Here is a 17,242-nt window from a genome sequence, read left to right on the forward strand (position 1 = left end):
TCTGCTCTTAGATCACTTAGTATGTACAGAAACCCAGCTCTCCTGTCAGACATAGATGAAAGGTAAAGTGTTATTTCCCCCTGTACCTGTGCTTGTGGTGGGGGCGTTCCTGAGGTCGCTGCAGCATTAGCTGTAGCCGAGACCTCATCTGTTACAGCTGTCCCTGGGCTTAGTTCATCCTTCTTTCCAAGTGGGTTCTTTTTGGTGGACTGCATCTTTACTTGTTGTGGCTTTGAGTTCATCGGCAAGTTGTTTGTGCTCTGTAACAACTAGAATTTACAAAATTAAAAAAAAAAAAAAAAAAAACATCTAAAGGTTAAAGAAATGTATTCTAATCGGGACATTCAAAAACGATAAACTAATAGTTCTGACACTTGTGTAAATACTACAGTTATATAGTAATATAGTAAGATGTCACGCATCTGCATATGTAGCCAATCATTAAAGGGGTACTCCAGGGAATTTTTTTTTATATAATATATATGTATGATCTAAAGCCACCACACTACCTGGATATGTTCCCTGTAAACCATCCTGTCTGATATGCATGGCTTCTGTGGCCCCTGTTGTCTTCTCTGGCTGCTTGATACTCTTTGCCATCCTTCCCTCCCCTTCTTCAATTCCCAGCAATCATTGCAGCTTTGCTCTGCCATCCAGCTCACTGAGAGCAGCCCCCACCCTCCTGCACACACCTTCCAGTTCTCAGCCTCAGCACTAAAGAGTATGACTCATCAGTGCAAGGCAGAGACCATATAGTCTGTGCCTCTCAGGAGGGCGGAGGCTGCTTTCAGAGAGGAGTTTGGACAGAGTAGGTGGCTGGATGATCAAGCTGGGCGATATGACCAAAAATGTGTATCACAGTATTTTTGTAAATTATGGCGGTTCCACGATATTTACCCCTCCCCCCTCCCCCCATCATCTCTCCCCCCCCCCCCCCCCCCCCGTTTATCAGCCCAGCGCTGCGCTTCCCCCATATCGGGGGAACATGTGAGACCCGCGAGTGCTGCTTCTCTCTCCCCCCAAATCATCATCAGCCACTGTACTGTACTATCCTCTTACCCAGTTACCGACCTCACGGTCCAGCAATGCGAGCCTCATCCTGCTTCCTGGGGATGGGAACATCACAAAGCCGTCAGCCTATCACCGGCCACAGCGATGTCCCGCCGTGGCCGGTGATGGGTTGAGCACACTGTCATGTAAGATGCTGGCCGTCATGACGATAGCCTATCACCAACTGATGCGCGACATCGCTGCGGCCGGTGATAGGCTGACGGCTTTGTGATGTTCCCATCCCCAGGAAGCAGCAAGAGTACAGGAGGGACCGTAAGGCCGGTAACTGGGGAACGTAGGAAGGTGAGTTAAAGTTAATTTTTGCAGCCCGGGCACACAATAGTACAGTACAGCGGCTGATAATTATTTGGGGGAGAGAAACAGCATATGATTAGTCCCCCGGATGTGGGGGACAGCGCAGCGCTGGGCTGATAATTCATTTGGGGGGGGGGGGGGGGGAGACGCAGAACAGCGCCCGTGGGTCACATATGATCAGTTGCCCCATGTGGGGACAGCGCACTGTGGCTGATAATTCATTAATTCGGGACGGGGCCAAACCGGTATTGCGGTATAGGAAAAATTCATATCATGCAGGAAAAAAATTTCACTTCATGCATGTAAGTGACTATCAGTAAAGGAAAATTGCTCTATATAGCTTATAAATGATGGACAATTAAATAGGTTAATGAGAGGGAAACTATGGGCTTTGGGTTTAGTTCCCCGCAGTACCCCTTTAAAGGATTATTTCATGATTACAAGCCTGTCTATGCTCTATAAGGGCTTATGGATGTCAGAGAGGGGGTCCCTTACTTAAAAAACCCACCTCTACTATTCATAAGGCCGGAACCACAGCTGACCACAACTTCAACATAGAAATGGGTTGTAGCAGATTGCTGCTGTGAGCAGGCCAGGGGGTGGCAACAGCTGGAGGCACACTATGGGTCTGGTCACCAGTGGATCTGCAGCATACAATACGCTGCAGATTAGTTACGCATGACCCTACCCCTTAAGGCTGAAAACAGACAGCGCTTTTTGTAAAAGAAACTGCCAAAAACTCCATACTCTCCGTATAGGACTTTTGGGGCCAAAAACACTGTGGCCAGAGGTTAGCTGGGAGTCAATAGTAAAATATGAAATGCCACATCTAAAATTTTCCTTCCTTAGGCCTCTTTTTTTTAAGCTCAGCTGCAGTTTTTTTTTTTTAAATTGCAGCATACTTTGTGTATAGCTTTTTTTTCCCTCCCCTCCAAGAATTGTTGGTGTTTTTCCTCCCATAGACTTCTATAGGTGGGGAAAAATGCCATATGTTAACTTTTATCATTGAGTCAAATGATAAAGGAAATCACATGACTATAAGAAAACCGCAGGACACACACCAAATAAAAGTTGTGTCTGTTTGTAGTTTTATAGGCAAGATAAACTGATACACAGATTAATAGAGGTAACACTTTCACCTTGATATGTTTAGCATTAGGCAAACTCTCCCAGAATACTGTACCTTAGTTATGGTGCCCACAGCTTTGGTTCGGCCCTCTCTGAACACCAGCCTTTGGTCTATATGCAAGTACTCGGGGGTCTTTATGAATCTGAAGTGAACTGTAGCTTTATCACCTGTACGTAGGCAGTCACGGCTCATGCTCAAGATGGTGGCAGTTTGGCGAATACTTCCACAATGCACTAAAACATTGCAGAACATAGCATTAGTGTGTTTTATTATGTATATGGACACTGACTAAATCAGAAGATTTCAGAATATAAAATTATAAAGTTTAAAAAAAAAAAAAAAAAAAAAAAAAAATACACACACTATACGCATATAAACTTAAACTTTTCTGCAATAATAATAAAAAATACTAAAGTTAAAACATTTCCTGATCACATAGAGATAATACAGACCGCTGAAGTTAATTATTGCTGCACACAAACCCTGAACCTTCTCCGTGTCTTCACAGTTAAACATTTTATACCAATGGGAACTGCCATCATAAACTACTCTATTTTTTATAGATTATATAAAATGAAGCAACTTTAAATATTTAATGCAAACAAATTTTACTATTTACAATGGGAAAAATCGTACACAAAACGTACAGAAGACATAGACCAGTGCAAACTAGCATACCTTTGGCAACTTTTATATAATGGAAGTCTATGGGTATGCCACAGCATAGGTACTATTTAAACATCTCCAGTCATACTGCTGTGGTATACACGTGAACAAGTCCTTAGGCCAAAGTCAGACACGATGCCCTTATTGACACTCAATTAAGATATGCCCTCAGTAGTTAGGTAGAGAATCCCCTTTATTAGGTAGAAGCACTCAGTAGGTAAGGAATCCTTCCCCCTTTTAGGTACAGGTTAGAAAGGTAGATAATCCCCCTATTAGGTAGAAGCCACTAGCAGGTAGGTAGGGAATGCCCACTATAGGCAGAAGGCTTCCTTCTGCCAGTATCTGTATATCCCTAATTATTTTGTAAGACATATCAGCTGCAAATGACACATGGCCCAAAATAATTAAAACCACTTCTAAACATGTTTTAATATAGTAGACACACTGCAATAACAAGTGTCTGTAAAGATGTCCATAGTCTTTAAAGGGGTATTCCAGGAAAAAACACTTTTTTTTATATATATCAGCTGGCTCCAGAAAGTTAAACAGATTTGTAAATTATGGTAAAATGTGTATTTAGATATTGTGCAGCTCACAGAGTTGGAAGTGCGAGGTTAACTGAAAGTTCTCACCCTATGAGAACAAAAAATTGCTAAATAAATCAGTAATATGGATTCAGTCCTCAGCACACCCCTATACAAAATAGTATTGGCTGGGTGTCTGTGTTACCCAAAGAAAAAAAGAAGAATTTAATACATATATATTTATTCCACAATAGAATATATAATTTTTTTTTATAAACTTAGAAATACAGCGTTTCCCGCAGGGCCCTATGGTAGCGCAATAAGATATTAAAATTACAATGGGGGAGATTTATCAAAACCTGTGAAGAGTAAAAGTTGTCCAGTTGCCCATAGCAACCAATCAGATCGCTTCTTTCATTTTTCACAAGGCTTCATGAAAATGAAAGAAGCAATCTGATTGGTTGCTATGGGCAACTGGGCAAGTTTTCCTCTGCACAGGTTTTGATAAATCTCCCCCAATGAGTAAAAACAGATCAGTATAACACTACAGAGCTGTATTCCCATAGATAAGACTAATGCTAGAATTGTAACACATATGGACACATATATTGACACATTCCTTGGTTTCAAGTTATATATATGATAGTGTGTCAAGCAAGTAACACCTGTAAAAAATTTAAATAAATATCCTGTAAGAAAAAGTGTCCTATGAATAATGACTGTCTTAGAGATGGGATTATTCCTGTAAAAAGAAATTTTGCAAATGTCCTGGAAAAAAAATAGTCCTGGAAAAAATAGTGCAATATAACCTATAGGAATGAGTAGAAAGTCCTACAATGAGTTCCAGTTTGTATAGGCCGTTAAGGTCGGCAATATAAGTGGTACTGGCACCAGTTTAATAGTACCGGTTGGTCTACTCCATACTGACAATACCTGTATAAAGAATTATATAGTTTTGGCACTGGTGTGCCACTCACCGTACCGCTGACGGGACAGATAGATAGTAGTCGGATGTGCTCCAGCCGGGGCGGCGTGGTGTTTGTACAATGTACAGCGGCTCTCTCTGCCGGCGAGCTCGGACTTGGCGTCTGACGTCAGAGTAGGCTGACCAGGTACGGGAGCAGAGTTTCTGCTTGTTGGTGTAGTCCGCGCTGGATTGTAGATTGGGCGCTGGATGCCGGGAATGTAGATAGATACAGGTATTCAGTGGCGTGTTGGTAAAGTGGAACTCCAACAGTTTTGAGGCAATGTTCCCACCATGGAAGGTTATATACCGGTCTTGGCTGATTAGCAGCGATACAAAAATTCATGAAGTGAATAGAATAGGTAGCACTAATAGTTTCTCCAGGTGCAATAATCCAAAAAACACTTGAGAGCCGCAACTGTAGTGTAGACTGACACTAATGTACAAAGTCTCTAGTTCAGTCACCAGACGCGTTTCGGGGTGTCAAAGCACAAATATAAACCCCTTCTTCAGTGGTGTATAGAAAACTGGACTGAGGGTCTGTTTTTATACCCTTACTAGGGTCACACCCACTGTCCAAACTAGAATAGATACAAATTGTGGCATGGATCTTCTCCAAGATTTTATTAAACCATGTACTGGATTTTCTATTATAAGGCTGGGTTCACACTACGTTTTGTCCCATACGGGAGCGCATACGGCAGGGGGGAGCTAAAAGCTCGAGCTCCCGTATGTCACCGTATGCGCTCCCGTATGTCATTCATTTCAATGAGCCGACCGGAGTGAAACGTTCGGTCCGGTCCGGTCGGCTCATTTTTGCGCCGTATGCGCTTTTACAACCGGACCTAAAACTGTGGTCAACCACGGTTTTAGGTCCGGTTGTAAAAGCGCATACGGCGCAAAAATGAGCCGACCGGACCGAACGTTTCACTCCGGTCGGCTCATTGAAATGAATGACATACGGGAGCGCATACGGTGACATACGGGAGCGCAAGCTTTTAGCTCCCCCCTGCCGTATGCGCTCCCGTATGGGACAAAACGTAGTGTGAACCCAGCCTTATAATCCTTAATGTGATGGTGGAAAAAATAAACAGTAAACATTTGTATTCCACATGGGAAAGGTACCAAAGTGGGTATATACATAAATAGTGTGTGTGTTTGTGAGATATCTAAACTAAAAAGTGATAATGCAAAAGTAATAATACAAATAAAAATAAAATAAAAATAAAATAAAAAAATTATAAAAACAAACATCACAAATAATAATGAATAAAAATAAAATTAAAATAAATAGTAAATATAAAAATAAAATGAGAAATAAAAATAAAAAATAGAAATGAAAATAAAATAAAATAAATGATAGTGAAAATAAAAATGAAAATAAGTAAAAATAGAATAAAAAAAGTAAAAATAAATGCTAAAAAACATGAATTAAGTAATATATACAAATGAACATGCAACATATATCCTTTTTTTTCCAAAAACTCCTCCCTCCCCTATATAAATAGCTCCATATTTGAGTTGAGGCCCTTTGGCTCCAGGCATTCAAACTCAAATATCAAAACATTTTTATGAGAAAGCTGCCCCCTCTCCAATCCTTTCTCACTACCTGTATCCCTACATAAGACAAACTTTTTGGGTCTCTATTGTGGTATTGTGCAAAGTGATGTGATAGTGGATGTTTCGGACATCCTTTTTTGATGTTATATATGTGCTCAGCTATGCGTACCTTTAAAGCCCTTTTGGTTCTGCCCACATACTGCTTGTGGCAACCGCACTCTAAGAGGTATAGGACCCCCTTAGTTGAACACGTGATTAAATCAGGGATCCTCCATCTGTGAGAATTTACAGTGGAGTTGAACTCCTGAATTTTTCTTGGTCCTTCCGTAGTGAGGCATTTGGAACACCTGCCACACCGGAAGAAACCTTGGGTAGACATCCAGGTTTGTGATTTCTTGCTCTCACTTGGTTTCTTAATGGATGGGGCTATAGTTAATCTCAGATTTGGTGCTTTTTATAAACTATTTGAGGCCTAGGGGGAAGCAGATCACCTATTGTTTTATCCCTACGTGCTAAATGCCAATGTTTGAAAATTATCTGTTCAACTTTTTTGTGGTTAGAGTTAAATGGGAGAATTAACTTGGGTTGTTGATCACTGATCTCCTGATCCCTTTCTTTTGGTATAAAGAAGGATGTCCTATCCATGTCCCTGACTTGATTCAGAGATCTCTCGAGTATTTGTGCAGGATATTGTTTCTCCAAAAATTGAGTGGTTAAAGTTAAAGCTTCTTCCTGAAAATGAACGTCTGAGGTACAGTTGCGCTTCAATCGTCTGTATTGTCCCTTGGGGACATTTATTATCCACCTTGGTAGGTGGCAACTATTATATTGAATATAACTATTGCGATCTGTGGGTTTGATAAATGTTTTGCACCATAATTTGGAATCCAAAGGGAAAATTTCCAAATCTAGAAATTCTATTTTCTCCCTGCTAATTGTAGAAGTAAATATAAAATTTTGGTTGTTGGCATTCAGACCGACGATGAAATCTTCAAGCTCGCCCCAGGTTCCTTTCCAAATTAAAATGATATTGTCGATATAACGTCTCCAGAACACCAGGTTCGCGACGAGTATAGGGGTGATGGTATCCTGTTCCCATGCTGCCATAAACAGGTTGGCATAGCTCGGCGCGAACCTGGTGCCCATTGCAGTTCCCTTCAACTAAATAAAAATTCTCCTCAAAATAAAAATAATTACCGTATATACTCGAGTATATAAGCTGAGGCCCCTAATTTCACCCCAAAATCCCAGGGGGAAAAAAAAAAAAAAATATATAAAGTTATTGACTCGAGTATAAGCCTAGGGTGGGAAATACATCATTCCCCCTGTCATCATCCAGACCCCCGTCATTATCACCGCCTGTCATCATCCCCTTCTCATCCCACCCCCCATCATCCCCCTGTCATCATCCCCCCCCATCATCCCACCCCCCCCATCATCCCACAACACCCCCCCCCCCTTCATCATCTCCCTGTCATCATCCCACCCACACCCCCCCTCCATCATCCCCCTTGTCATCATCCCACACCCCCCCTCCATCATCCCCTTGTCATCATCCCACACCCCCCTTCATCATCCCCTTGTCATCATCCCACACCCCCCCTTCATCATCCCCTTGTCATCATCCCACACCCCCCCTTCATCATCCCCTTGTCATCATCCCACACCCCCCTTCATCATCCCCTTGTCATCATCCCACACCCCCCTTCATCATCCCCTTGTCATCATCCCACACCCCCCTTTTATCATCCCCTTGTCATCATCACTGCTTGTCAATGTCTGATACAGTGGTCTTCAACCTGCGGACCTCCAGATGTTTCAAAACTACAACTCCCAGCAAGCCCAGGCAGCCATCGGCTGTCCGGGCTTGCTAAGAGTTGTAGTTTTGAAATCTCTGGAGGTCCGCAGGTTGAAGACCACTGCGGCCTTCGACATCATCCAGCCCCCCCCCCCCCCTCTCACCCTCTTTAGTTCTGTACTCACCTCCGCTCGGCAGGACGTTAGGGTGCGCTGGTCCGATGCTGCAGGACTATCCGGTGGGGAGGTAGTCTGGTGGGATAGTGGTTCCGGACTGCCATCTTCACCAGGGGGCCTCTTCTCCGCACTTCGGGCCCGGAATAGAGGAGTTGCCTTGACGACGACGCAGAGGGACGTTGGTAATGAACCTCCCTCTGCGTCGTCGTCAAGGCAACGTGACTATTCCGGGGCCGGGCCCGAAGCGCGGAGAAGAAGCCCCCCGGTGAAGATGGCAGCCCGGAACAACTATCCCACTAGACGACCTCCCCACCGGACAGTCCTGCAGCACCGGACCAGCGCACCCCAACGTCCCGCCGAGCGGAGGTGCGTACAGAACTAAAAGGGGTGAGAGGTGGGGGGCTGGATTATGTCGAAGGCCGCAGTGGTCTTCAACCTGCGCACCTCCAGAGGTTTCAAAACAACAACTCCCAGCTGATGGCTGGCCGGGCTTGCTGGGAGTTGTAGTTTTGAAACATCTGGAGGTTGAAGACCACTGAGGGCAGAGAGTTCACTCGAGTATAAGCCGAGGGGGGTGTTTTCAGCACGAAAAATCGTGCTGAAAAACTCGGCTTATACGGTATGTGTTAATATAAATGATATTGCTTCTGTAATATAATCAATCTGTTCTATTTGGATATTACCTTTCTCTAAAAATCTTTTTACTGCAGAAATGCCTGAATTGTGCTCTATTATAGTGTATAATGAACTTACATCAAGAGTAGCTAAAATATAATCTGATGACCAGTTCGTGTGTTCTAATAGACTAATAATTTGAGTCGTGTCTTTTAGATAATAATCAGTTTTCTGAACGAACGGCTGAAGGAAACGATCGAAGTATTGTGATAGATTTGATGTGATGGAGCTGATACCAGACACGATCGGTCTCCCGGGTGGATTATGATAATTTTTGTGTGTTTTTGGTAAACAATAGAATACTGGTAGACGTTCTGGGGTGCCCAAGACGAACTTGGATTCACCCTCGATCACAATGCCATCCTCAAGAGCCTTTTTACATAAATCATGTAACTGTGAACTATAAAGGGTAGTAGGATCTGAATCTAATTTTGTATATGTAACAGAGTCGTTCAACTGTCTCAGACATTCTATATTATAATCACTTGTATTCTGTAGTACAACAGCTCCGCCCTTATCTGCCGGGCGAATAGTTACATCTAGTAAGGACTGGTAACTTCAGTCCTTACTAGATGTAACTATTCACTTTGCACAATATCACAATAGAGACCCAAAAAGTTTGTCTTATGTAGGGATACAGGCAGTGAGAAAGGATTGGAGAGGGGGCAGCTTTCTCATAAAAATGTCGAGGATGGAGAGCCAAAAAATATTTGAGTTTGAATGCCTGGAGCCAAAGGGCCTCAACTCAAATATGGAGCTATTTGGATTCCTATAGGGGAGGGAGGAGTTTTTGGAAAAAAGGAGATATGTTGCATGTTCATTTGTATATATTACTTAATTCATGTTTTTTAGCATTTATTTTTATTTTTACTTTATTTTATTCTATTTTATTTTTACTTATTTTCATTTTTATTTTCACTATCATTTATTTAATTTTCATTTCTATTTTTCATTATATTTTTATATTTACTATTTATTTTTATTATTTTTATTTTTCATTATTATTTATCTGAGATGTTTATTTTTAATTTTTATTTGTATTATTACTTTTGCATTATCACTTTTTAGTTTAGATATCTCACAAACACACACTATGTATATACCCACTTTGGTACCTTTCCCATGTGGAATACAAATGTTTACTGTTTATTTTTCCCACCATCACATTAAGGAGTATAATAATAGAAAATCAGTACATGGTTTAATAAAATCTTGGAGAAGATATATGCCACAATTTGTATCTATTCTAGTTTGGACAGTGGGTGTGACCCTAGTAAGGGTATAAAAACAGACCCTCAGTCCAGTTTTCTATACACCACTGAAGAAGGGGTTTATATTTGTGCTTTGACACCCCGAAACGCGTCTGGTGACTGAACTAGAGACTTTGTACATTAGTGTCAGTCTACACTACAGTTGCGGCTCTCAAGCGTTTTTTGGATTATTGCACCTGGAGAAACTATTAGTGCTACCTATTCTATTCACTTCATGAATTTTTGTATCGCTGCTAATCAGCCAAGACCGGTATATAACCTTCCATGGTGGGAACATTGCCTCAAAACGGTTGGAGTTCCACTTTACCAACACGCCACTGAATACCTGTATCTATCTACATTCCCGGCATCCAGCGCCCAATCTACAATCCAGCGCGGACTACGCCAACAAGCAGAAACTCTGCTCCCGTACCTGGTCAGCCGACTCTGACGTCAGACGCCAAGTCCGAGCTCGCCGGCAGAGAGAGCCGCTGTACATTGTACAAACACCACGCCGCCCTGGCTGGAGCACATCTGACTACTATCCATCTGTCCCGTCAGCGGTGCGGTGAGTGGCACACCAGTGCCAAAACTATATATTTCTTTATACAGGTATTGTCAGTACGGAGTAGACCAACCGGTACTATTAAACTGGTACCAGTACCACTTATATTGCCAACCTTAACGGCCTATACAAACTGGAACTCATTGTAGGACTTTCTACTCATTCCTATAGGTTATATTGCACTAGTTTTTCCAGGACAATTTTTTTCCAGGACATTTGCAAATTTCTTTTTACAGGAATAATCCCATCTCTAAGACAGTCATTATTCATAGGACACTTTTTCTTACAGGATATTTACTTAAATTTTTTACAGGTGTTACTTGCTTGACACACTATCATATATATAACTTGAAACCAAGGAATGTGTCAATATATGTGTCCATATGTGTTACAATTCTAGCATTAGTCTTATCTATGGGAATACAGCTCTGTAGTGTTATACTGATCTGTTTTTACGCATTGTAATTTTAATATCTTATTGCGCTACCGTAGGGCCTTGCGGGAAACGCTGTATTTCTAAATTTATAAATTTATTTTAATATATTCTATTGTGGAATAAATATATATGTACTGAATTCTTTTTTCTTTGGGTAACACAGACACCCACCCAATACTATTTTGTATAGGGGTGTGCCGAGGACTGAATCCATATTACTGATTTATTTAGATTTGTAAATTACTTCTATTAAAAAATCTTAATCCTTTCAGTACTTATGAGCTTCTAAAGTTAAGGTCGTTCTTTTCTGTCTAAGTGCTCTCTGATGACACGTGTCTCGGGAAACGTTTAGAAGAGGTTTGCTATGGGGGTTTGCTTCTAAACTGGGCGGTTCCCGAGACACGTGTCATCAGAGAGCACTTAGACAGAAAAGAACAACCTTAACTTCAGAAGCTCATAAGTACTGAAAGGATCAAGATTTTTTTTAATAGAAGTAATTTACAAATCTGTTTAACTTTCTGGAGCCAGTTGATATATAAAAAACAATTTTTTTTCCTGGATAACCCCTTTAAATATGTCCTGTATGGTCTAAATCAGTGGTCTCCAACCTGCGGACCTCCAGATGTTGCAAAACTACAACTTCCAGCATGGCCGGACAGCCGTTGGCTGTCCGGGCATGCTGGGAGTTGTAGTTTTGCAACATCTGGAGGTTCGCAGATTGGAGACCACTGATTTAAATCATCCTTTCCTTTAGAGACATAAGACACACAGTACCCATTGCCTGGTATCGCGGGCTGATTGTGGTTGGATGATGCAGCACCAAGATCTCCGCTTCAAACTCCCAGGATGCCTGAGGATTGAGGCGTGGGGAAACCATCACCATTCCCTTCCTGATAGAAGAACGTTTAATCTGAGGATATAATATCATATGGTTTGTTTTAACAGACCAAAATGTATATTCATAGACAGCACTATTTGCCTCCTAAAATTACTTTAGACATGGGACATTTACCTTCTTTAAAGCAAAAGACGCTGTCTGTCCACCTCGTACTTCTTTAACAGGCATACGCTTGCGATGTATTGACTTCACGGCTATTGATGTAAAGCTACCCAGAGGGTCTGGTCCCAGCAGCAGCAGATCATTGAGCTTAATCAGGCCCCTTAGGGTAGTTCCAGAAACCACAGTGCCAACACCCTAAAGAGAGATACCATAAGAACAGCTGTAGAATACTAATGTCCTCAAAAAAGTGCTGGGAGACCCAAGCCCTGGTATTCTTAGTCTATAAAGTAAAACATTGCAATAGCAATTTTCTTTCCTTCCTTGGCTTAAAGGAGTAGTCCAGTGGTGAACAACTTATCCCCTATCCTAAGGATAGGGGATAAGTTTGAGATCGCGGGGGGTCCGACCACTGGGGCCCCCTGCGATCTCCTGTACGGAGCCCCGACAGCCCGCGGGAAGGGGGTGTGTCGACCTCCGCACGAGGCGGCGGCCGACACGCCCCCTCAATTCAACTCTATGGCAGAGCCGAAGCGCTGCCTTCGGCAATCTCCGGCTCTGCCATAGAGATGTATTGAGGGGGCGTGTCGGCCGCCGCTTCGTGCGGAGGTCGACACCCGCTATCTGGCCGGAGAGCCTGGCCCCCGTACAGAGAGATCGCAGGGGGCCCCAGCGGTCGGACCCCCCCGCGATCTCAAACTAATCCCCTATCCTTAGGATAAAGGATACGTTTTTCACCACTGGACTACCCCTTTAACCTCTTAAGGACCAAGGACGTACTGATACGTCCGGAGTCCTCTCCCATTCTATAACGCAGGGCCACGGCGTGATTTCAGTGCCGCGCACTATTAACCCTTTAGATGCGGAGTTCAAAGTTGATCGCCGTGTCAAAAGTGAAACTAAACTACCCCCGGCTAGCTCAGTGGGCTGTTCGGGATCTTAGTGGTGAAATCTCGGCATCCCAAACAGCTGTAGGACAACAGGAAGGTCCCTTACCTGCCTCCTGGTGTCCGATTGCCGAATGACTGCTCAGTGCCTGAGATCCAGGCATGAGCAGTCAAGCGGCAGAATCATTGATCAATGGTTTCCTATTGCATAGGACATAGCACTGATCATAACGCACCAGGACATACATCATACATACTGATCAGTGCTAAGTACCAGCTCACCAGGACGTACATTTACGTCCGGCATCGTTAAGGGGTTAAATAGCTTAGGGGGCCCTGATCACATGCTTTATTTTTTTTTTTTCTTTATACATGCTCCCGTTCCGGGAGCGTGTATAAAGAAACAAAAGAAAAGGCATGTGATTATGGCACCCTAAGCTATTTAGTTTCTTTATACACGCCCCAAGAACGGGAGCGTGCATAAAGAAACAGAAAAAGTAGTTAATAAAAGAATTAAAAAAATTCACACAAGCTGTATATGCTGTCAAAAGTATAATAAAGCAACTTAGCCTTAGTGTAAAAGAAAGTGTGCAGAAAGTTCCTTCTCCCCTCCCCTCTCTGCTGAGGACCAGACCGATTGTGAAGAGGGGAGCTCATATTACTGCTCACTGGTTTTTAAGACAGCAGGAAGCCTCTCTCAGATGAGACAACAGTGACTGGAAACTACTGTGACTGAGAAAAGCTTCCTGCGGTCTTAAAATCTAATATGTAGTAATAGGAGCTCTTAGTAATAGGATACTCAGCAGATAGTAGGGGAGGGGAGCTCTCTGCGTGACGTGATGTCACAGCTACAAGGGAGTGAGAAGAGCTGATATGGAGAGAACAGTGCACTATATAGCTAATAACATACTAGTGTTGGGTCTATAATATTCTGATATATTGATCACTATATCTATACTCATTTGCCTTTGCTAAATGCTATATACTCTTGCTAAAATATCGCAGAAGAACTTTGCTTTCTCCTTAATTCAAAACCTCTCAGTTTGCTCTTTGCCTGTAATTGAGATGAGAACCTTGGATGGAGCCAAGATACAAGAAGTTAGCAGTTGAAGTCTAAACATTGGGCTTTGTGGAAGGATGGAAAAATCCAAAAAGATAGAGGAGTTGACTTATGCTACGCCATGCTCAAATGACCAATCCGCATATAAAACGATGATTGATGCAATAGTTTTACCCTCCCCTTTTTGTCAACTGAAAAAACTAATGTGATTCTCTAATAATGACCCGACAGAGCTCCTTGGGAGTGCTGAGAAGGGAATGTATACCAGCATTGTCTAGTGTAAATTTGCTTATGTCGACACAAAAGAGCACGGCGGTAGTCACTCACAGTTTAAAGTCTCGCTGCAAAGCATCCTTGTACATTGCGTTCTTATCGTTTTTGACACTATACACAGTTTTTTTTTTTCTTTAACCAGACAACCCCTTTAAGCATTAGTGGTGCTGTGTGTGAACCCAGCCATATCCTAAGCGCTCAATGGCCAAAGTTTGTTACTTTTGTCCTGACTTCTCTTTGACCTGAACTAACCGGTACGGAGTAGGTATCATCAATCTGAAACTCTGCAGGTTCCTCCTCTCTGGAGCTAGTGCGTGGAGAAAGCAGATTAAGGAACATCTTAAGGAGCTCCAGATTCTCCCCAGTGACATTTGAGATCTGAAAGATGGGACACATCCTGTGAAGAACGAACAGACAGGTTAATAAAACAGCACCAATAACATTTTGTCTTAATTTTGTATTTATTTTTTTTCATATACAAAATCAGATCTTGAAAAATGGGCTTTCCCAGACTGGTAGGGGTCCGACTGCTGGAAGCCCTAGTGATCATTTACATAGGGGGACCAAGTACCCCTGTTTTCATGAAGTGGTGGTCTGGCATGCATAGTCCCACTCCATTCAAAACTTTACTGAATGGGATTTGTGTGGAACTAGCCTACAGGTAGGTCACATGAGCCATACTTTGCTGCTGCATATTTTCCTACCCATCAAAGTCAATGGGTAGCAAAATCAGCTTCAGAAAATATGCAGCAAAAAATGTCATGTGTGAGCCAACCCTAAAGGTAGAGTTTCTCAACCAGAATGCATAAGCTGTTGCAAAACTACAACCTCCAGCATGCCTGGACAGCCAAAAGGCTGTCTGGGCATGCTTGGAGTTGTAGTTTTGCAACAGCTGAAGGCACCCTGGTTGAAAGACACTGGCCTGTTTATAATCACATACACCCATCCAAAGTTTGACATTTTGAGAACATCCATTCACACAGGAGTCTTGTACCTTTCTGAGCTGAAGTTGGAAGCAGTGACAATAACATCATCTCTGTTTTGAACCAAAACTGGGATCTTTCTGCACCCAGGAGACTTTAGCAGCCTCTGCAGCAGCTTCAGAGTTTCTACAAAGTTAAACCCAAAACTTTGTTTATGATCTTTCTAAAGCATATCACATTTTCATTTGTTTCATATAGAATTAAATCTTCTGAATACATGAAAAAAAAAAAAATTATGAGACATTTGCTTCACAGAAAACAAAGCATTGACCCTTGATGCTAAATTTTTGTTGCATAACCTGGATGCAGATTAGCCCCAGTGAATGGGATTAACCCACATCCAAAATCTCAGGTAAACCTGTTGCAAATATGCAGCAAATTCACAGCAGAAATATGACTGTATGCCTATGGATTCTACAACAGTTTTTACTAATCCTAGCGCCCTCCGGATTATTCAGATCCATACCCCGTGTGAACGTACCATAACCGTCACCAATCTGATATTGATATGCTATTTTCAGAAACAGACATCAGTATCAAAGCTACGGAAAACCAACTAAATGTTGAAAAGTTGACTTTAAATTAACATTGAGTGTAGAAAATATTTCACCTTGTAATATGTTTGCTGGACACATATCAATCTTTGTTACCACCACAAAGACTGGGACATTCAAAGCCAGTGCCAAACCCAGGTGCTCCTTAGTCATGCCAACTATACCAGCATTACTGCCCACCTAAGGAATACAAGATGTACATTACAGTGAAACATAACTTAATAGAGGAGGCTGCAAAACATTTATATCCATTTACTAAGCGTGGCTATACATGCACACAGTCTAAGAATACTGGCACATTTATTTTATTCCCCCATAACCTCTAGCACCAGAGACTTCAGCTTATGATACTGGAGGTTATGTTAAAAGGTAATGACATAGGAAGTGCGCCAGCAGTCTGAGATCATGCATGCACCAACATTAGTGGCAAGCTTAATGTAAAAAACACAAAAAAAAAAACTAATCTGAGAGAGATCAGAGCGCGCGAGAGTGAGAGAGTGATCGAGAAAGATCGAGAGAGAGAGAGCTCGAGAGATCAGAGCGCGAGATCGAGAGAGAGATCAGAGCGCGAGATCGAGAGAGAGATCAGAGCGCGAGATCGAGAGAGAGATCAGAGCGCGAGATCGAGAGAGAGATCAGAGCGCGAGAGATCGAGAGAGAGAGATCAGAGCGCGAGAGATCGAGAGAGAGAGATCAGAGCGCGAGAGATCGAGAGAGAGAGATCAGAGCGCGAGATATCAGAGCGCGAGATCAGAGCGCGAGAGATCGAGAGAGAGAGAGATCAGAGCGCGAGAGATCGAGAGAGAGAGAGATCAGAGCGCGAGAGATCACAGAGAGATCAGAGCGCGAGAGATCACAGAGAGATCGAGAGAGAGAGAGATCACAGAGAGATCGAGAGAGAGAGAGATCACAGAGAGATCGAGAGAGAGAGAGATCACAGAGAGATCGAGAGAGAGAGAGATCACAGAGATCGAGAGAGAGAGATCACAGAGAGAGATCACAGAGAGAGAGAGAGATCACAGAGAGAGATCACAGAGAGATCGAGAGAGAGAGAGATCACAGAGAGAGATCACAGAGAGATCGAGAGAGAGAGAGATCACAGAGAGATCGAGAGAGAGAGAGATCACAGAGAGATCGAGAGAGAGAGAGATCACAGAGAGATCGAGAGAGAGAGAGATCACAGAGAGATCGAGAGAGAGAGAGATCACAGAGAGATCGAGAGAGAGAGAGATCACAGAGAGATCGAGAGAGAGAGAGATCACAGAGAGATCGAGAGAGAGAGAGATCACAGAGAGATCGAGAGAGAGAGAGATCACAGAGAGATCGAGAGAGAGAGAGATCACAGAGAGATCGAGAGAGAGAGATCACAGAGAGATCGAG

General features: G+C 42.7%; 1 protein-coding gene across 2 annotated transcripts in view; it reads right to left on the reverse strand.

The window, feature by feature from the left end:
* Nucleotides 1-17,242, reverse strand: part of GTPBP1 (GTP binding protein 1) — a 58,433-nt gene that overhangs the window by 3,652 nt on the left and 37,539 nt on the right. For both annotated transcript variants that reach the window (XM_056523859.1, XM_056523860.1), the window contains exons 6-12: nucleotides 15,919-16,042; nucleotides 15,320-15,434; nucleotides 14,578-14,722; nucleotides 12,121-12,303; nucleotides 11,883-12,018; nucleotides 2,549-2,727; nucleotides 87-269 (exon numbers count right to left, since the gene is read on the reverse strand). In XM_056523859.1, the coding sequence (XP_056379834.1) occupies nucleotides 87-269; nucleotides 2,549-2,727; nucleotides 11,883-12,018; nucleotides 12,121-12,303; nucleotides 14,578-14,722; nucleotides 15,320-15,434; nucleotides 15,919-16,042 (1,065 nt within the window). The remainder of the gene's footprint in view (nucleotides 1-86; nucleotides 270-2,548; nucleotides 2,728-11,882; nucleotides 12,019-12,120; nucleotides 12,304-14,577; nucleotides 14,723-15,319; nucleotides 15,435-15,918; nucleotides 16,043-17,242) is intronic.

This window comes from Hyla sarda, chromosome 6 (assembly GCF_029499605.1).
Source record: "Hyla sarda isolate aHylSar1 chromosome 6, aHylSar1.hap1, whole genome shotgun sequence".
Lineage (NCBI taxonomy): Eukaryota > Metazoa > Chordata > Amphibia > Anura > Hylidae > Hyla > Hyla sarda.